The sequence below is a fragment of the Gavialis gangeticus genome, unplaced genomic scaffold (assembly GCF_001723915.1).
Source record: "Gavialis gangeticus isolate Ggan-Ray unplaced genomic scaffold, GavGan_comp1, whole genome shotgun sequence".
NCBI classification, from domain to species: Eukaryota; Metazoa; Chordata; order Crocodylia; family Gavialidae; genus Gavialis; species Gavialis gangeticus.
This window is the reverse complement of record NW_017729031.1, coordinates 45,775,067-45,796,235: the sequence shown is the minus strand read 5'-3', so window position 1 is coordinate 45,796,235 and position 21,169 is coordinate 45,775,067. Positions and strand designations below refer to the sequence as shown.

At 40.5% G+C, this 21,169-nt stretch overlaps 1 protein-coding gene across 1 annotated transcript in view; it reads left to right on the top strand.

Moving 5' to 3' along the window:
• Window positions 1–18,507, top strand: part of IFIH1 (interferon induced with helicase C domain 1) — a 56,553-nt gene extending 38,046 nt beyond the window's left edge. Inside the window, exons 6-16 of the mRNA XM_019522839.1 lie at window positions 863–1,073; window positions 2,358–2,575; window positions 3,573–3,689; window positions 4,487–4,610; window positions 4,737–4,976; window positions 6,295–6,551; window positions 12,301–12,450; window positions 14,642–14,803; window positions 15,688–15,878; window positions 16,999–17,092; window positions 17,181–18,507. Coding sequence (XP_019378384.1) covers window positions 863–1,073; window positions 2,358–2,575; window positions 3,573–3,689; window positions 4,487–4,610; window positions 4,737–4,976; window positions 6,295–6,551; window positions 12,301–12,450; window positions 14,642–14,803; window positions 15,688–15,878; window positions 16,999–17,092; window positions 17,181–17,363 — 1,947 coding nt within the window. The 3' untranslated portion in view covers window positions 17,364–18,507. The remainder of the gene's footprint in view (window positions 1–862; window positions 1,074–2,357; window positions 2,576–3,572; window positions 3,690–4,486; window positions 4,611–4,736; window positions 4,977–6,294; window positions 6,552–12,300; window positions 12,451–14,641; window positions 14,804–15,687; window positions 15,879–16,998; window positions 17,093–17,180) is intronic.
• Window positions 18,508–21,169: the final 2,662 nt, after the last annotated feature.

Below are 21,169 nucleotides of genomic sequence, written 5' to 3'. Positions count from 1 at the left end.
TCATATGATCCCAGCTAGGTGATTATCTAGCCTCCTTTTGAAGACCCCCAAGGTAGAAGTGAGCAACACTTCCCTTCAAAGTTGGTTCCAGATCCTGGCCACCCTGACTGTGAAGTAGTGCCCCCTGATGTCTAGCCTGAACCTACTCTCAATTAACTTGTGGCCATTATTCCTAGTTACTCCGGGTAATGCTCGGGGGAACGGGGCCTCTCCCACTCCCCGCTGGGCCCCCCAGTAAGTTTACAGATGGCCACCATATCCCCTCTCAGCCTTCTCTTGTAGATGCTGAACAGGTTCAGGTCCCGTAGCCTCTCCTTGCCCAGCCTCTGGCCTGCTACCCCCTGACCATGTGAGTGGCCCTCCTCTGAACCCTCTCAATGCTGGCCACATCCCTCCTAAAGTGCGGCACCCAGAACTGGACACAGTACTCCAACTGCAGCCTGACCAGTGTTACATAGAGGGGAAGGATCACCTCCTTGGATCTGCTTTAGTCATGTTTTTCTGGTTAGTTCCCTTAAAACAGCTCAGTACTGCAAGGAAATGTATAAATTAAGTTTTTTAAATTGAAATATTAAAGTATAGTAAAAATTCTTTTGCTATTAGAATTTTTAAATAGACACAAAAGAACAATACAAGGCCCCATCTTAAAAATATCTACCAGTGTGAAACAAAATTATATAAATCCAGAACATATTCTTCTTCTTGAAAAAAATGCAAAAGAGCCAAAATGAAGAGGGAAATTCTGTAGCCTTGGAAGGAAGTTGTTTTATCAAAAGTTGTCTCATTCAGAACTGTGTGCACAATAGAATGCCTTCTGTGAATGCTCTTCAGTTAAAACTCTTCTTTACAAACTTCTGTTCAGGTACCATTAGTGGAACAGCACTTCCGAAAGGAGTTCTATCCATTCCTGAAGCATTGCTATCAAGTTACTAGATTAAGTGGTGATTCTCAGATGAAGATTTCATTCCCTGAAGTTGTCAGGAAAAATGATGTCATTATAAGTACTGCTCAGATCCTTCAGAATTCAATGTCAAATGCAGCTAAGGAAGATGAAGAAGGTATCCATTTATCAGGTGAGTTTTTCTGTCTCAAGTTTTCACTTAGAGTGGTTACTCTGGAAAATAACAGGGTAAAAATGCTAGGGCAGGATTCAGTGCTTATTCTTTCATAATAATTTTTTTCTAACCCTTAATTCTGCAAACTGAAGCCCAAAATAGGCCCTTTCACCATATGCGTGATCACCAGAAACTTATTTATGTATTTATTGCTAGCTTCTCTGCAGTTCTTTCCCTTCAGTGGGTTTGTGAAAATGAATAGATTGGATGAAGCAAAGAAGGTTTAGAACCCAGCTCACACAAATCTTAGCTGTTTTGTTCTGAGAGGGATGCTGGGCAAAATAGTGACTAATATAGCTTTTACCCCGAAGTCATATTTTTTCAGTGATATATAGCATTTCCTAGATGTGCTGTTGGAGACCCCAAATAAAATGCCTTTTGTTTAGTTTCCAGTGCTCCTACCCAGCTCCTTACCATTACTCATAGCCTCTTAATTTTTACTCTTACCTGCCTATGAAAATAGTACAGGGAACCATTTTATGTCTTATAATTTGTAATTGAAAACAAAATTAAGCATCCCTGACAGGGTTTCTTTCCAACTGCAGTACTGTGGACTTCTTGTTGTTGCATTTAAATGAACATCTGACCGGAAAAAAAAGAAAAGCAAACAATATCTAAATCACCCTTCATGATTACATGGCCTGTGTTCTCATTGTTTTTCTGTTCTTACCAATAGCCTTTGTTCTCTTCTAAAAATTACTTTCTATGCATACAAAATAGCTTCTTTTTATTTTTAAATTAACTGTTGTACTTAAGACTACCCCATCTACTTTATGCTGTGAGCTTTCTGGGCAATGCTGTCTCTTTTGGAATGTCTGGAATGCTCCTAACAAGTCATGGGTGTTCCTGTGAAGAAATAATAATAAAATACAATTTGTGTTGTGGATCTGTTCATAGAAGAATGTATGGCTGAATCGAACTGTGGCAGATTCTCCCTAATGGTTAAGCATGTTCCTGGGGCTCAGATCTTTCTCATGTAATTTTTGCAAAAGTTTTGACACTTTCTATGTAAGTTAAAAAATACTCTGTGCTTTAAAAATGTTGTTTCAAACAAAGATTTCAATGTTTACTGTGATACATATAAATATAGTTGCATAAGATTTATTTTCTGTTAAAGCCCATATATGTTAGAGTTGAGAGAAACTAATAAAGGCTTAGTATCCTTGCCCCGTAGAGGATTGACTTATTCATGTACTATGTTTAAAGGAGAAGTAACTGTTTTATACTGGTTATGTTTTTCAGCTTTTTCTCTTATCATTATTGATGAATGTCATCACACCCAGAAGGAAGGTGTCTACAACAATATAATGCGAAGTTATTTAAAAGACAAGATGAAAAATAAGAAACTAAAAAAAGAAAATAAACAAGTGATTCAACAGCCTCAGATCCTGGGACTGACTGCTTCACCCGGTGTGGGAGGTGCAAAAAACCAAGCAAAAGCTGTAGAACATATTCTGAAAGTAAATACCCCTTAAAGTCGATAATAACAAAGCAAAACTATTGAAGTCAGTATTGGGCCTTAAAAGTATCATCCAGTTGTTGGTCTGTACATACCATTTGATTTTATAAGCTCATTAGCAAATTCTTCCACTGAAGTATTTATATAAGTAGGGACTAACTCTAGTCTAGGATTGCAGGATCAAGTACACAGATGAAATGACTTCAATTGAAAGGCATACTGAATGCATGAATTATCAGATTAAGAGTAGGCATAACCAGTTTTCACAAAGGAGCAACACTTTATTTGCAGGTATTTTTAATTCTAGAAACAGAAGATTCTACTAGAAATAGTAGAATATTTCCAAGTACACAGTGTTTATTGCATGCATTTTTGGGGAGCTGCTAATGAGTTGCATAGGATAAAGCAGCTATACACTTCCTATTCAACAGGTGTAATTCATTTAAGAGAGAACAGTGATCAATCAAAAGTATTTGTTTCTAATATGTAGAACTGTTAACCGAGGACAAATCAGTAATTTGAATAAGCTCCTGAGTTAGTATCTCTCTTCTGTTCTCAAAGACATTTCCAGTTATTTTTGCACTTCTATGTCCAGTTCTAATTTCTATAATTCCTCAATTTTATTTTATTTTACTATTCTATCTTATCTAAATATTCTTTTTTATGCCTCAGATTTTCACATTTAAATCTTTCCTTTCCCAGTATGCATCTTACATTGCATATTCATATTTGTTTGCTTTTGTCTTTCCTGGGTACAGGCCTAACATTTGAAAGGCCTAGAAATTAGTTTGATTAGTTTTGTCTGAGATGCCTTTCAAAAAGTCATGACATTTTCCATTACTGTACAATAATTACATGCTGCCTTTTCAGGCTGAACTTAAGTTAAAACCAGGTATTTTGAAACACACTATTTAAGTTAAGAATGTGCATGTATTGAACTTGTATGTCATATAACTCACAGAATATTTAAAGATTAAAAAAATCTCCCTCTTATCCAGATATGTGCAAATCTTGATGCTTGTAGAATAATGACTGTTGAAGAACATGCCTCCCAGCTGACTGATCAAGTGAAGGAACCATTTAAGAAGTTTGTGATTGCAGATGATAAAAGAAAGGTATGTATATTTTGTAAAGCTTTAGCAGCAAAATGCATTGCTCTTTAAAGAGAGGCAAAATTTTCTTGGGGTGGTATCTTTTATTAGAATAGTTAGACAAGCTTTCAAATGCAAGACATTCTTTCTCAGGTCTGATCACAAGAAACTAGGCACAGCATAGAGACTTAAGAAGATGTCATTATTGATCTTTAAAGATATAATCCCTGTAGTTAAGGCTTTAAGGTTGATGCTGTTGCCTTGCAGGCTGATAATGGTCCACCAGGCAGCTTTGGATAGTATAGCTTAATGAACGCCATAAATTCCCCAAAAGGCCCCAAGATATTTCTGCCCATCTAATGATAAGCTAACTCTTTTGTAGAAGAAGAAAATATATTAATGAATATAAGGGAAAATGTCTATGTTACTGATATGCTGTATTTCTTAACATGGATAGAGTCAAGGAAGGTCAAGTTAAATGGAAATCTTTTAACATCTCTTCAAAAGGTTGTTTCTTGTATTTCTATTTAGCAAGAATTTTGGGTCTTGGTTAAGATTGTGCTGTGATGAAATATGTTATTACTTTAAATTTGCTAATAGTGTAGGCTATGGACAAATTGTCATGATGTACTACATTTCATTTCCTTAGTGTTAGTGCTTAGATAGGGAAGTATTTTGAGCAACATCAATTGCTTTTTATAAATCAAAATGTTACGTTTTTAAGAATTTACAGTTTATAATATTCAGTTGAAAAGGTCATTTTATTTTGCTATTTTCATGATATTTATAAGTGTTATGACTTTTTAATAATTTGCTTTTAGGACCCTTTTAAAGAAAAAATTATAGCGATCATGCAAGAGATTCATACCTATTGTCAACTCAGTGCAACTTCTGAGTTTGGAACTCAGCCTTATGAACAGTGGGTAGTTAAAGAAGAGAAAAGAGGTAAATTAAAAAAAATGCTTTAATATAATCTATGAATATCATAGCTATGGATATTGAGGATTGTTTACTGAAAAACAATGGTGTGTGTGTATATTATGTATGTGATCTATATGTTGTTGTTTTTAGCTGCAAAAGAAGAGAAACGCAAAGAACGTGTTTGTGCAGAACATTTGAAGAAATACAGTGATGCCTTACAAATTAATGACACGATCCGAATGATCGATGCATACAACCACCTCAATAACTTCTATAAAGAGGAGAAAAGCAAGAAAGCAAAAATAAGGGATGAGGAGGAGGAGGAGGAGGATGAGCCAGTAGCACCAAAACAGGATGCAACTGATACATTTCTGTTAAATTTGTTTTATGGTAAGCATGAAACCTGTGGTATGTAATACATGACAAGTGCTGACACAAACTCCTGATTTGCCTGGGTACCTTGATATATAGTGGTCATTTCTAAAGTATCTGTGTTTAACAATATGCTGTGTACAATACATTAAAGAAAGCAGTGGTGCCCAACCTTCCTGGGCTGTGGGCTGGATGAGTGGTGCAAGATTGGTCTGCAAGCTGGAGGTACTGCACAGGATCTGTCCATGGGCCATCCCACTATGTGGCCCCAGCCCTACACACCAGATTGCCCCCGTGACTTGATTGGGCCTGCTGCCCTGGCTGTAGCCCCATGCATACAGAATCAGGTCCACTGCCCTTGTCCCTCATACCACGTCATCTGGCTACAGGCCTTGGAAATTTGAAAGCAAAGGAGCAGTGGCAGCATTCATTGCCACTGCTCCCTCACTGCCAGACTCACTTTCCAGACTTTTGGAGAGCCCCACAAGCCAGATGACATGAGGTTGAGAACCACTTCATTAAATGACGTATCAGCATTAGGCAGTATGTCCAGGTCAAAATACATAATCCTTTACTGCAGAAATATTTTCATGTTGAGTAGTTCACATAATGTTAAAAGTTGATGTTCTCAACAGAGGCATATCTGAAATAATGTCTGTAGATAGATCTTTTTATTAATACTGTTGTGTAAAGTAGTAATTGTATTTGCAAAGGCAGGGTATTGCAGAAAGCATATTTATAGAAGGCCATGCAACTGCAACTTTGTTCCATACAGTGTTTTACTTCATAAGGAACTGAAGAGTTATTTATTTACTTATTTTTAAACAATGGAGCCTCTTTCATAACATAGAAATTCTCTTATACGAGCATTCTGATAAGCATGGACTCAGTCTTCCCAAAGTCACCAGCCCATAAATATACACCTGTGTTAAATGCTACTGTTTCTTAAATAGGAGATTTTTAGTGTTAGAATGTGAGAGCTATTCTCAAGCTTCTTTCTAAATAATATGAGTATGAAATACTGGTTATACTGGAGATATTAAAATGATGATGGTAGTGTTTGCATTCTTGTATAGAAAATCTAATTAGTCCTATTTTATCTAAGTAGCTTTCTTGCTTATTTTCACCATAAAGTGTAGTTCTTTTGGGTGATTTTTTTTTATTTGTTGCTAACATTTTTTAACTAACACAAAGTAATTAAAGAGTAAACTGGTGTGCCACAGTTCCTTATGTGGAAAAATTAGCCACTATGAGGGGAGAAGTATATGAAAAGTTACTGATCACTCTGCTTTTATTTACAAGATGTTTTGTTGATTAATATCTACTGTATTTAAAGAAAAAAGGAAACAGCTGAAAACAATTGCTGGCAAGCCAGAATATGAGAACGAAAAGCTAACAAAGTTGCGAAACACTTTAATGGAAGAGTTCACAAAAACAGATGAAGCAAGAGGAATTATCTTCACAAAAACTCGACAAAGCGCGTATGCCCTTTTTCAGTGGATCAAGGACAATGCAAAATTTGAAGAAGTGGGAATTAAAGCTCATTACCTTATTGGTGCTGGACATAACAGTGAATTCAAACCCATGACTCAGGTAAAGAACTGTAACAAAATAATTATCAGAGGGCTATTAAAAGTTTGTGCACATCTTAAAGCTGCAGGTTATTAAATCATTAGTGCAGAGACCTGGGTTCTACTCCTACATCTGCCACTGGTCTCACACGTAAGCTGCCTCTTGTGCGCATCACTAATTCTCTTAATTGCCACAGTCAACATGATAATTAATAGTGTCTAAGGGCCAACTAAAAATGAAACCCCATTATGCCAGGCACTATACAGGCAAAGAGTTTACAAGCTGAGTCCTCTCTGCAAGGGGGCAGTGAGGGAAAGAATGTACTGCCTGGGTCTGCAGACTCATTTCTCCATGATTCACTTTTCTGTCTGAAGAATGGGGGGAGTAATGCCAATCTTTTGTAATGAGCTTTCAAATCATCAGATGAAAAGTACAGATAGACAAAGTATTGTTACTATTTTAAAATACATCAGTTGAGAATGAGTCTCTTTCTCACTTCTGAGGTAGATCAGGGGATCAGAATTCTAAGGCTGTGCTTTCACTTCCAAAAGTCTGTTTATACCATAGGACAACTAACATGAATTAGTTATTTCATTGTAAGAGCAGGGTGAAGAAAACACATTAGAGTTTACCACACAAAAAATTAGGTGAGGTTACCCAGCATTGCTGGACCCACCAACTGTGGAGAACCACAAGTGCCTTGTCTCTTCACAGTGCTGCCTTTTGCCATGTAGACTTTCTGCAAAGTCACCTAAGCTAGCTCTGTGCATGCTAACTCCTGAGCTGGAAGCAGCATAGCTGAGTTCACATTATATTAACTGCTATTTAGCTCTGCTGAGGAACATTGCTAATCAACAGGGATCCAGGTTTCCAATTTGCAATGGAAAAATGTGGTAAAACCTGGATTTTCTCATTTTAAGGAGAAAAACCGAGATTTCCTCATTTTAAGGAGGAAGATGCAGGAAATAATGTGTTTTCTCTTGCAAGCTGGTAGAATTCCAATCTGCAAGGGGCTGGGGGAGCAGGAGAAGGGCGATCAGCAGGGGGTGCTATGTGCATGTTCGCATATACACATACATGTGGCTGCCAGGCAGCCTGGAGAACGGTTCCTACAGGTAAGTAGGAGGGAGGGGTGCGGATTGAGGCCCCCATAGCAAAGGAGGGAGTTGGGCAGGGGTGGGGCTGCTGTCCAGCTCGGATGGGGCTTGAGGCCCAGGGCCAGAATGCGCACCTGCAGGGCAGGGAACAGGACAGAGCTGCAGGCAACTCCTGGAGGCAGCATGGGGTGCATGTGCCCCCCAGATTTGTGCACAGGGTGGCCTGCCCACTGGGGGCTCAAGCTCCCTGCCCTGCTGCCCTCTTCCTGGGGCTTCCGTTACCCAGCAAGTGAGACCTAGCACAGCAGGGCGAAGCGGGGCAGGAAAGTTCAGTGCCACCACAATCCCTATGCCACCCTGGCGAGGCACCCCCTACCCGGCTGGCAGCAAAAGGGGTAGTGGCATAGAGTTGTGCCCCTCACTGCCACCAGATGGGCAGGGGACACAGAGCTCCCAGTGGTGGCAACAAGCTTCCCTGCCCAGCCCCAATCTGCCCTGTTACAGTGAGTCCCGCTTGCTGGGTTGCAGAGGCCCCATGGGGAAGGCAGCGGGGTGGGGAGTCCAAGCTCACAGCAGCCAGCCAACATCTGCCCCTCACAGGCTCCGCTTTGGCTGTGCCACCCATGGGGGAGAGGGATCTGGGCTCTGTTCCACTGCAGCAGCTGCTGCCTCCCGCAGGCAGCAGGCAGCAGCCAGGGCCCTGGCACTGCTGTGGGGGGCAGGGGGCTGCAGACCTGGGTCCCTGGCCCCATAGCCCTGACAGCTGGGGTCTCCTCCAGCAGGGCTGCGGAGCTGTGGATGGGGAGTGAGGGGCAATGTCATGGGCAGGGCTGCTCAGCACCACAAAGCAGTTGGAGGGGGAAGGGGGACAGCCACAGCTGAACCCACATCCTGGTGAGCAAAAGGGGCAGTGGGAGCTCTCATTTTCCATAATTAACCCCAAATCACCCAAATGTGTAGATATTTAGAATTTATTTAATTATAGTGATTGAGGCACTAATAGGCTTCCAATTTGCTTTAAAATTATAAATATATCAATAAAATATTGTGTTCAACTGAAACCTATGCATATAGTGCCATTTCATTTTAATCACAGAAAAACATGGATTTGGGGGTTTTTAATCAGAGAGTTCGCAAATTTATTTTCTTTAAATTGGAGAATTTGCGATTTTTGAAAAAGAGAAAACCAGGATCCCTGCTAATCACCCTGGGCACAATGCCATGCAAATATGGTAGTACTATTTGCAGTTCAGCAAGTAGCATGGGCAAAGCTAACTCAGATAGCTGTACACAAAGCATTGCCTTGCACCATGCAGGCATACTCCCAGTTTTTTGCTGTAAAAGCATATTGTGCACTAGTTACCTCAGTGTCAAAAAGACATTTTTGTTTGCCTAGGAAGGGAAGATCTCTGGGCACATGCACATGAAGAAGTTACTAAAGGTAAAGGAGATCACAGAATACAATACATCAGCTATGCAAATAACCACACCATGTACTTAATTTTACATTACAGTAAATGAAAGATAATCCATGGGGTAAGAGTGCTCATGGGCAGTTACTTCAGAAAAACTGACACACCCTTACCCTGCCTGCTTTTAGCCAAAATTAGAAAGTTGTTTAGCAATCACATTCTCAAGGGCTCATACCCAAGGTTTCCCTTGCAAAAGTGAATAACATTATAAAAAACAATAATTTATGTAGTATGGGGTTGTGCTCTGTTTTGGGTGCTTGTGATAAGTATTTCATAGAGGAGGAACCTTAAACTTACTACTTAATTGTCATCTCTATAGCAATATGTTTTTTTTTAGTATAGGGGTGTAGGTTGTAGCCATGTTTGTCTAAGGACATAGGCAGACAAGGTTCTTTGGGTAAATCTGATATCTTTTATTAGACAAACTCAAATAGTTGGAAAAATTCTTCTTAGCAAGCTTTTGGGTTTAAATACCTTTCATTAGGTTGAGAAAACATCTGCTTTTTTAGTATTTAATTTATGGTAAGTAAGACATTTTTTAACAGTAGACTGAATTGTTTGCCTTTGTATTTAGTACACTGACATCAATGATCTAAATCATTTCCTATATTATCTTTGTACATTAGTTTAATGTAGTGGTGCTTAAGCTTTCCAGTCCTGAAGATCAGGTGAGTTTATAGATGAGGCCCTGCAGGGCTAGTCTGTGGGCTGGATCCTGCATGCCAGCCCCGTCCTGGACGCCAGATCCAGCCCCGTGCTGGCCTGACCCCGCACAACAGATCTGGCTGTAGAGTGACCCCACATGCTAGCCCAGCCGCAGACAAGTGATATAGCATGCAGGGTCATGTCATTGGTGCTTCACACCAGGTTTGACACTGCTTTCCACTGCCAAATTTCCAGAACATTAGGGAGTCCCTGTAGGCCAGATGACAAGGCCCTGAGGGCTGGATCTGGTTCACAAGCCAGAGGTTGAGCACCACTGGTTTAATGAAACAACCTCACTTTTAAGTCACAGCAGTACTGGTCCCTTTGTATATCCTGGTACTAATCTGATTTAGTGGACTGTTTTTCTTTTTAATATAGTTTAACTTTTGCATTTTCAAAAGTAAAAAAATTCTGTATTATCACATAAAATCACATTATTTCATTAAAAGGACTTTGAATATTACTGACCTCTATCTTTTCCTTGCATTACTGTTTACCTCATTTGCATAAGTCCATATGCTTTACACTAGGGCTGGATAATTATTGAATGAGAAATTGCCAAAATTCACAATGAATTTTATTCACAAAAAATCACTCAACCAGGTCTACTTAATGCTGTTTTGTTTGTTGATCTTTCTTTCTCCGCAGCAAAAATTATTCAAAATTAAATACTCTGATTTGGTAAACTCCCCTCTTGTATGCCTGCTCTAGTTCCCAAAGAGACTGTAATTTCATCACTTAAAAAAATTGTGTGGTTTACTTCTTAGACATAATTCATTGACATCAAAACTTCTTAGTTTAAAACAATGTTAGGAATTGTTCCCTTGTAGAAAAATTCTTGTTTTTTTAATATCAGTAAAATGTGGTACACAGCTGACAGAGCAAATTCTGACTAATTCTTTGGTAGCCTCCAAATAGAACACAGCAAGAAGAAAAGATATGTCCAGACTATGAAAAATGCCTATGTCTCTGCACACAAGCCTATTTTGCTTTAAACGCCTAGTCATTACTCCATTTTTTTTCAGTATAGACCCACTGGGCACATCTACATGTGACCATGACTGCGCATTTGGTACTGCGCAGTCATTTAGTGCGAGTACTAAATGACTGTGTAGTACCCACCACTACTATGCAGTCCTGGCGGTGCACAGTTATTTTTAGATGCTACATTGCCATAGTAATAAGCTATGGTGACGTAGTGTCAGCCTCACAGTTTGTGCCTGCTGATATTACGTCATTGTAACGATGAGCTTCGTTGACATAGCTCATCACTACAGTGACAGCGTCTCATGTAAACGCACCCCCTGTGTTATTTCTTTTTCGGGAAGAGGACTATAGACATTAAAATATTATTGTTTCTTAAGACATTAAAAAAAAAACCCTTTAGGCCTAAATACCCATTTGCAATCAATACTGTTGCCAGATGAGTTGAGCAGTTGAGATTTTGCAGTCTGTTCTAGTCCTCAACCACCTGCCAGAAGGTTCGATATAAGGTTATATACCCAGGTTATATATCAGGAAGAACTTTCTAACTGTGATGCTGGGGGTGCGTCTACACATGCACCAGACAGTTGCACCCAACTGCGTAAATGACTGCATATTAACCACTGGTACTGAGCAGTCCTGGTGCTGCTCAGGTTGTTTCCGGCCTTACTGCACAATAGCAATGAGACACCATGCAGTAGCTCATTGCTACTGCACAGAAACGGCGGCATCGTGGTTCATGCCCACCGATACTACGTCACCATAGCAATGAGCTATGTTGCTGTAGCCTGTCTTGTGTAGACCACCCTGGTTAAATAATGAAAGTGATTACCTAAATGGTTCTCAACCTTTTTTAGATTCAAGGCACACCTCAGAAAATGCCAGCTCTTCATTTTCACTCAATCTTTGACTACAGAAAAATAGTAGAACCATTTTTCTGATGTAAAAGCTCCAAAAACCACAACAGGTTAGAAAGGGGGTTTGGTTTTTTAGGGGTTTTTTTTAACAATATTAATTCCTGTTTGAAATTTCTGAGTTTGTTTAATGAAACTTGTTTGCACACCTGACAATGCTAACTTGGCATGGTACCTGCAGCACCCTTGAAAGAATTTAAAAGTACCCTGGTTGAAAATCAGTGGGTTAAACATACATTTGTCTGATTTGGCTTAGGCAAAGATGTTCCTGCATTGATCAGGGTTTTTTTATTTAAATGACATCCTAAGATCCCTTCCAGGCCCACATTTCTACGATTCTATATTTCTACGATTCTATATTCATTTGAAAATAAGGGTCTGTTTATACTGTGTGTATGTATATGTACTCCTGTTAGCAACAGAACAAAGTACCTGACAGCCAGTGAATTAGGATCACAGGTTGAGATTGGGTGCCTAATATTAGGCAAGCAAGGTTGAAAATGTTGACCATAATTCATTAAATATGTTTTTAAAAAGGAAAGTTAGAATTTAGGTGCTGAAAGCTAAAATAATGAATTTTTAAAAATTATTTTCACAGAATGAACAAAGAGAAGTCATCAGTAAATTTCGTGCTGGAAATATAAACCTACTTATTGCTACTACTGTGGCTGAGGAAGGTCTGGATATCAAGGAATGTAACATTGTTATCCGCTATGGTCTCGTCACCAATGAAATTGCTATGGTGCAGGTATGTCAGTATGCCATGTGGGTCTTTCTTTATTATTATGGTTTACATATTTGGATATATTTTTAATACAGCCGATAATTCTTATTGTGGCATGTGAAAGCCAACACAACCTTCCTCTGTTAGAGGGAGGATGAGAGAGTTACTGTGGAGCAATACATTCATTGACAGCTCTATTTTCAGAGCACAGTTTAATAACAATAGCGAATCACATGAATGGGATTTGGAGGAAACCTTAGAAGCCTTGGACATGAGTGAGGAAGGTGGTTAGAGATACTGTATTTAGCACGAACACCAAGGCCACTTCCATGATTCATCTTCTGTCTGTTTACAGTGTAAGATTCACTTAGGTGCAGAGTACCTACCCAGAGTGCTTCAGAATTAAACTCGATAGTGTCCCTTTGAAAAGGGTGTGAGAGGATGAGTACAGCAATGTGCCTCTACACCCCTTTAGGCAATGTTGAAGAGAGGGCTTCAGAGGAGTGTTCCTACCCTTTGTATTAATGTCATGAGATCTTTTCTCTTGTACTCATTTACCAATAAATGGTGGATGCCAAGGAGGGTATTGGTAAGTAGATAAATCACTCTACAGGGAGAGTATTGAACCAGATATCTCTGCAGTATTAACTTCTGCCACTAACTGAAACAGGGTAGTAGGCTAGAAGGACCATTGGTCTGACCCAGTACAGCACTTACATTCTTATGTAATAGGAGTATTAGATGCAAGACATGGAAGGTGATAATGCCTCTTTATTCCTCACTGGTTAGGCTTCATGTAGAATATTGTGTGAAGTTTTGGTCTTCACATGTAAAAAAAGACATGGAAAAATTAGAGAGGGTCCAGAGGAAGGCAACAACAATGGTAAAGGGTTTGGAAGGCAAGCCATACAAGGAGAGGTTGAAGGATGCTCAGCTTGTGGAAAAGGCACTTAAGAGGAGAAATGATAGCAGGCTTCAAATATCTAAAGGGCTGCCATGAAGGACTCTCCCTTGCTACAGAGAACAGGGTACAGACCAATAGCTTGAATTTGCAGCAAAGTCGGTTAAGATTGGATATCAGGATAAACTTCTTCACTGTTAGAACAACGAGGCAGTAGACTTAGGGAAGTTGTGAAATCTCCATCATTGGAGGTGTTCAAGAAGAAGTTGGATAAGTGTTGGTCAGGGAAGAGTATTTCCAATGCTTCTGGGCTTTGTTGGTTGCTGCAAGGGTCCAGGAAGAAATACTTGTCACCTTCTGTTCCTATACATTTTCCATCTTGCTCAGCAGCATTGGGTGTTGGTGGCAGGTAGGGCTGGGGATTTTGACTGGCTTGTACCAGTGCTCCCGTTTGGACTAAACCCCGGAGGTTCCTGGCTAGAGGGTCTTGCCTCTTTGCTCAGGGTCAGAACTATTGCCGCATTTGGGATCAGTAAGGATGTTACCATGTGGTCAGACTGGTAGGGACTGTGGGGGGTTTTGCCTTCCCCGGGAGGGTGGGGAGTGGAGACATGGCCCTTTTTCCTTGGAACTCTTAAACATATTTTAACAACACTGGAAGCAGCAGAACACCTGCCACTATTGTTCTCCTGCTTAGAATCACAGAAAATTAGGGTTGGAAGGGACCTCAGGAGGTCATCTAATCCAACCCCGTGCTCAAGGCAGGACCAGCCTCAACTATATCATCCCAGCCAAGGTTTTGTCTAGCCAGAAAACCTGCTTTGCTTGTGGCAGGTTAGGCTGCTATGCCTTATGGTTGCATGACAGGGTGAACTGTAGTTTTAGTAACAGGTTAGACAACGATTTATAGGGAAAGGTTTAGATAGTGATAATCCTGCTTCAAGAAGGGAATTGGACTAGAGGACTTGTAGAGGTCTCTTCTATCTTACTCTTCTGTGATTCTATGTGATTTGTGAGTGCAAGAATATGTTGAAGATACAATTTGGGTTTTAAGTTGCAAAGATTTATCTCATGGTTCCAAAATCCTTTTAGCAGCATAATGTGTATTGACACCACCTCTTACTTTTAACAGTACTGCAGAGGCAGCATAGGGCATTGGAATGTTTCTTAAACAAGAACACTTAATTAAAGCAATGTTTCACTGGGATGCTTCACGTAAGGAACATGGAATACCTTTTGTTACAGAAAACATATGCAATAAAACCACAGATGGCTCTGCAGTATTTATTATCCCATTTCTCTTGAAAACTGCAGGCTCGTGGACGAGCCCGAGCTGATGAGAGCACCTACGTACTGGTGGCATCAGGGGGATCAGGAGCTGCTGAACGTGAAAATGTCAATATATTTCGTGAGCAAATGATGTATAAAGCCATCCAACGTGTCCAAAGGATGCCACAGGAGGAATATGTAAACAAGGTATGATTTCTGACTCATCCTTTGCCCTGTAAGTAGGAACAGATCTCTGTTACATACTTGAATCCTAAAAGGAACAGTGAAACTTTTTTTTAAAGGAGTTAAAAATGTTATTGTGTACCCTATTTGGCTTTGAAACCTTCTGTCAATATTTCTGTTTTATAGCCACTTTTCTGTGTTCTTTTTATTTAAAGCCTTTCTCTACCCAGTTGATATAGGAAAGCTCTACACAAAGACTAATTAGACAGAATGTCATCAAATGAAAAAAGCAAAGTAACTGAAAAACTAGAGAAAAGCATTTTTCCTCCAATCATCTGTTACAATCCATTTAGGACAATGGCACCCAGTCCTTTGGTCCCAGGGGCCAAAGGTCCTCCAATCTGTGGTGTAGGATCAGTTAATGAGCCAGATATCGTGTAAGGTCAGTCCATGGGTGCAACACTGTGTGCTCAGGTCCAGCTGTGCACCAACCCAACCCTGTGTACCTGGGTCCCGCCACATGCTGGCATGCAGGGCCACATTATCCAGCCTGCAGGGCTCTCTGGACTTTGGCAGCTCATGAACAACAATTAACACTGCCACTGCTCCCTTGCCACCAAATTTCCAGACCTTTGGGGAGCCCCATGGACTGAATGACACTGCTCCATAGACTGGATTTGCCTGTGGGCCAGGGGTTGAGCACTTTTGGTTTGGGAGATACAATTAATAATTCAGACACACCGATAAAGAAATATGATTTATAATTTGACTGTGTCCCTTTAATGGTGTCAGTTCCCATGTACATATCTGTGGTTTTGGAGGTAAACTTGGCAATAAATCTTTTTTTCTACTGAAGCTACAGCAGGAGATTCATAAATAGGACAATGTTCTTATCCTTCTATTTCTAGATTCAGGGGTTTCAGATGCAAAGTATAATGGAAATAAAAATGAAGGCAAAGAGAGAGCAGCGTAAGATATACAAGGAAAATCCATCGTTAATAACGTTCCTTTGCAAAAACTGTAGCAAACTAGTATGTTCTGGAGAAGATATACAAGTTATTGAAAGCATGCATCATGTCAATGTTAAAAAGGAGTTCCAGTAAGTATTATTAAACTACATATTCTCATTTAGGTAGAAACCTGTTGGTATGAGGGCAGAGCAGCACTCTGGGCATTGCATAATAACAAAAAGTGGTAATATCATGAAAAAAAGTAGGGTATGACCCAAATTCTGCTATTGGCAAGTAAGAGAAGTTTCAGTACCTTTTCAGTTACACTTGGCTTACATTTTTTGCCGCTGAGATGCTGACGGGGCAAGACCACACTGAGCTCTGATTCGGGGCCAACTAAGGGATGAAATATCAAGAAGTGCAAAAGATAGGTTCCACAAGCAGAGCTAACTCGGCTACCTTGTACACACCGCATGTATTTAACAGTGCTGTCAGTAATCAAGTGCCGCAAGTTGAAGACAACATGAATCTCAGGGTCCTCTGCATACAGACCTGTACACTGTTGAGACTTTTCTTAAACATTTAGCACTGGACACCCACAAGTGCTACGTTATGAGCAGGCGATCTGTACTGCACTTTGTTGATACTGTAATTGAGAGATTATTAAAAATGTTTTATTTTAACTGCACAAAAAAAATTGTAATTGTTTTTAACAGAGGGATAGTTATATATCAGACTTCACCCCACACTACAATCTCCTTCTAAAGTTACCTTTGTTTGAGATATATCATTTTTAGTTTCCACTGCAAGAACGTTTGGGGAAAGTTAATGAGGAAATGGTGCTTATGGGCACCATTTCTCCAGGAGCTCCATGATAAGCAGAGGAAGTATTCTAGCTACATCATTATTTATAAGTGTGCAGAATGGTCCCCCTTAAAGGTGATGAGCCTTGGCCATGGTAGAGGGAGACAGTGAGCCATATCTTCTCTGCCTCTTAAGAGCTACCAGAGGGTAGACCCTGCACTCAGGGGAGCACACAGCATGCAGTTTGTAGCATCTTGTCCTTGCAGAGTGGTGACAAAGTGTCCTTGCATTCTCTCCTACTCTTGCACTTGTCCAAAAGTCAGACATAGTTTATGGCAGCAGTTCTGCTACCGTGCTTGCAGACTAGATTTTCTTTAGGAGTTGAACTCTAAAAATATACTATTTAAGGCCACCTCTTTGAGAGAGAATAACCCCATCTAATTCATATTTCATGTCCATTTTCAGGGACCTTTATTATACAAGAGAAAATAGAACACTGCGAGAAAAACATGCTGATTACCAAACAAATGGTGAAATTATCTGCAAACATTGTGGGCAAGTAAGTGTGTGTTTCCTCATTCTCTGTAGTGCCAAAAGGTATCTGTCTAATTATTTTTGCTAACAGATGCTTTTCTTCAATTTTTCAGGCTTGGGGAAATATGATGGTGCACCGAGGGCTTGACCTTCCTTGCTTGAAAATCAAAAATCTCGTGGTTAGATACAAAGATAAAAAAACCTCAAATCAACTTTACAAGCAATGGGGAGAGCTGCCAGTCAGCTTCCCTGATTTTGACTATGCAGACCACTTTGTTTCCAGCGATGAAGACTAAGGATTTGTTCACAAATGTACACTCAGTTTAATTTTAACCTGAAGCATTATTTTTACTGCTGTGATTACAGGCTCCTGGTTTGTTTATTTTTTCAGGAAAAGCTCCTGTCTTGTATCTTTAAAACTGGAAACTCCAAGTGCAGTAAAACTGGGACATCACTTGGGGAGAAGGAAAGGTGTTTGTGCTTTTGTGGTGGCTTGGAGTAAGAAAAGAAAAGCCTTAGTAGATCCAGGCTTTTGTGAACTCAGGGGACAAACCTTCCCTCCCTATATACCAGAATCCAGCGAATGAATGAAAAAGTTTTCATTGATTGGATTTTTTTCCATCATTGCAAAAATGCATTTAATGAGTGGCATATGCCATCTAAGATAATTAACAAACATTTGGGGGGATTTTAACTCGGGAAATACTTGTTAAAGGTCATTGTTAGATCAGACATGCATTTGAAACTGAGGTTGGGAGTTAGTTATTGGTAACAAAGAGGCAGAAGTAGAGCATATATGATATGCAGTCAATCTTTCAGTGCAGGAATTGGTGAGGGCTGCTGACTCCCAGCAGTGATGTAAGCCAGTGGTCAGGTCCGGCCTGCAGAGCCATTGGATCCAACCTGTGCCCGATGACTTCAGCAGTGGGATATTTTGCCTGCACTGCACTGTACCTGGGCTCTGGAGCTTTGCCCATGCCACAGCTGGGTGGCAGGAAGCAGTGGCAGCAGCAGCCGAATTCTAGTGCTAGCCCTTGGACCCAAGCTGGGTCGTTCCAGCCCACCATGGCAAAAAAGGTTGCTGACCACTGATCTAAGCTATTTTCCTCCCTTCCTTTCCCCATGTTAACACTGTCTCACAGTGACATAAGTCATGTGAGGGGGTATCTTTTAACTCAGAGTTTCCCCTGAAATGGCTGTCGTTTGGACACTGGTTCTGTGTTGTGCTTCTCCTCTTATATTATTAAGGGGTGACTCCCACATTTGTTACAGTCAGACTAAATTTAAACTATTATATAAAATATTTTAAGAAAACCATGTACTTAAACCTTAAGTAACAGTAGCAAATAGAATTTTCCATTTGCAGTATTATACAAAGATTTTGTAAAATGTTGAAGATGCATTGAAGTATGCTTCTTTAATAAATGGTTATAACAACTCTTTTTTGCCACCATTATTACACATTTATATACAATAATCTTTTTAATAGTTTAAACTTCTCTTTGTGACTTCTCATTTAAGCATCTGACAAATTTTTATTGACTTCAGTAGGACCAAGATTTCACCTACACTTCAAAACAATGTGCTGCTGTAATTTACAGCAGGGTTTGAAGTTTACCTTTCAAAACTTTAAAACAAAGTGCAGCTGTGAGAGGTAACTAAAAATGGCATCATGCACTTCCATATTTATCTTACAAACAGAATAATTTGATCAGTTTACCAGTAAAATATTTGAGGTTTGGGGATTGTTTATCTGTTAGCCTTGTAACTTCAAACTAGAATCTGCAAAATCAGTTGCTGGCAATTGGAGCACAAGGGAGATACGTAAAAATACAGTGGAGGTGCAATTGAAGTGTACACTTTTCTGCAACTGCAGGTAAATATTCTGTAGTTAGAACAGAGCTAAGAAGTTCTTTTATTATGCTCAGGTCAGAAGAATGTCCAGCGCATTCTTTCATAGCCACACCAGATTATAGTTAATACGAGTAAAGATATTATAAATAGTTCACATTATTAGAGGATCAGATTTGACTCTCATTACATACAGCAGATCCGCTGACTTAGAGGATAGCATCTTTATGTAATTACTTTGACCACAGATTAGGTATATTTCATTACATTGCTATATCAAAAAACAAGTAAAAGACTGAATCACGGAAACCAACAAACTTCTATAGAACACTGCTCAATTTTAATTTACATTTGTCAGTCTCTGCATCCTGATAAGCTCATCTGTGGTACACCTAGTTTTTCTTGAATTTATGCTGCAGTCATTCGGGTAAGTTATGCAAAAACTCTACTAAAGTTCTTGAGGCCTATTTTTCAGTTTCTTTACTTTTAAATGAGTAAAGGACTTCTAAAAGATTTTTATGCTCATGCTGATAGGTATGTTTTCTTCTATGGGAATACTATAGATCTGGTGTTGGCAACCTATGACTTACAGGCTCAGAGGTGCCCTGTTAAGAGATTGCATCTGGCCTGTCAAACATGGCTTGTTTATTCATAGATTCATAGACATTAGGGCTGGAAGGCACCTCACAAGATCATCGAGTCCAGCCCCCTGCCCCAGGGGCAGGAAGTCAGCAGGGATCATAGGATCCCAGCAAGGTAAACATCCAAATGTCTCTTGAAGGCATTCAAAGTAGGTGCTTGAACCACCTCTGGCAGCAGTCTATTCCAAACCTTGGGGGCTCAGACAATAAAGAAGTACTTCCTTATGTCCAGCCTGAAACGGTCATGGAGGAGTTAGTGACCATTCAACCTTGTCATCTCTTGGGGTGCTCTGGTGAACAGACACTCCTCCAGATCCTGGTAAGCACCCCTGATAAACTTATAGGTGGCCACCAGATCATCCTGAGTCTCCACTTTTCCAGGCTGAAGAGTCCCATGGCTCTCAGCCTTTCTTCGTAAGGTCTGTTTTCCTGACCTCTGATCATGCACATGGCTCTCCTCTGGACTCTCTCAAGCTTCTCCACATACTTTTTTGAATTGTGGAGCCCAAAACTGGATGCAATACTCCAGCTGCGGCCTTAACAAGGCCAAGTACAATGGGAGAATGACGTCCTAGGATTTGCTTGACAAGCAACTGTGGTTGCAAGACAGCGTTTTGCTTGCTTTACTAGCAGCAGCATCCCACTGAAGGCTCATGTTTATCTTGTGGTCAATCATGACCCTCAAGTCCCTTTCGTCTGTAGTGCTAGCCAGCATAGCAGTGCCGAGCCTATAAGCACGCTGTAGGTTTTTTGTCCCAAACCTTGCATTTTTCAGTGTTAAACACCATCAGGTTCTCGTCCACCCATTTCCTGAGCCTGTCAAGGCCAGCCTGAATCACCCTTCTGTCCTCAGGTGTGGACGCTTTACCCCAGAGTTTGATGTTGTTGGCAAACTTGGCCAGTCCGCTTTTGACACAAATGTCCACATCATTAATGAAGATGTTGAATAGTATAGGCCAATGACAGAGCCTTGAGGGACTCCACTGGTCACAACGCACCATGACGATTAACTTCTGTCAACCACCACCCTCTGAGTCTGACCACGGAGCCAATTCCCCAGCCAGCGGATCGTGGCGAGGCCGAGTTAGCCAGTTTTGCTAAGAGGTAATCATGAGATACCAGATCGAAGGCTTTTTTGAAGTCAAGATATACAACATCAATCTCTTCTCCCTTGTCCAGGTGATAGGTCACCTGGTTGTAGAAGGAAATAATATTGGTCAAGCAAGACCTACCTGCGACAAATCCGTGCTGGCTATTCCTCAGGATGTTGCTATCGCCCAGTCTGTTAAGAATGTCCTCTTTGATAATCTTTTCTAAGACCTTCCCCAGGATAGAGGTCAGGCTGATGGGCCTATAGTTAGCCAGATCCACTTTCCTCCCTTTCTTGAAGATGGGCATGACATTGGCCTTTTTCCAATCTTCAGGCACTTCACTAGAGCACCAGGAGTACTCAAAGCTCCGTGCCAGGGGCTGAGCTATGATGCTAGCCAGTTCCTTGACTACCCTGGGGTGTAAACTGTCAGGGCCGGCTGACTTGAAGATGTCCAGCCTCTCAAGGTATTCCTTCACGAGGTCAGCATTGATGGAGGGTAAGGAATCTCCCTCACCCA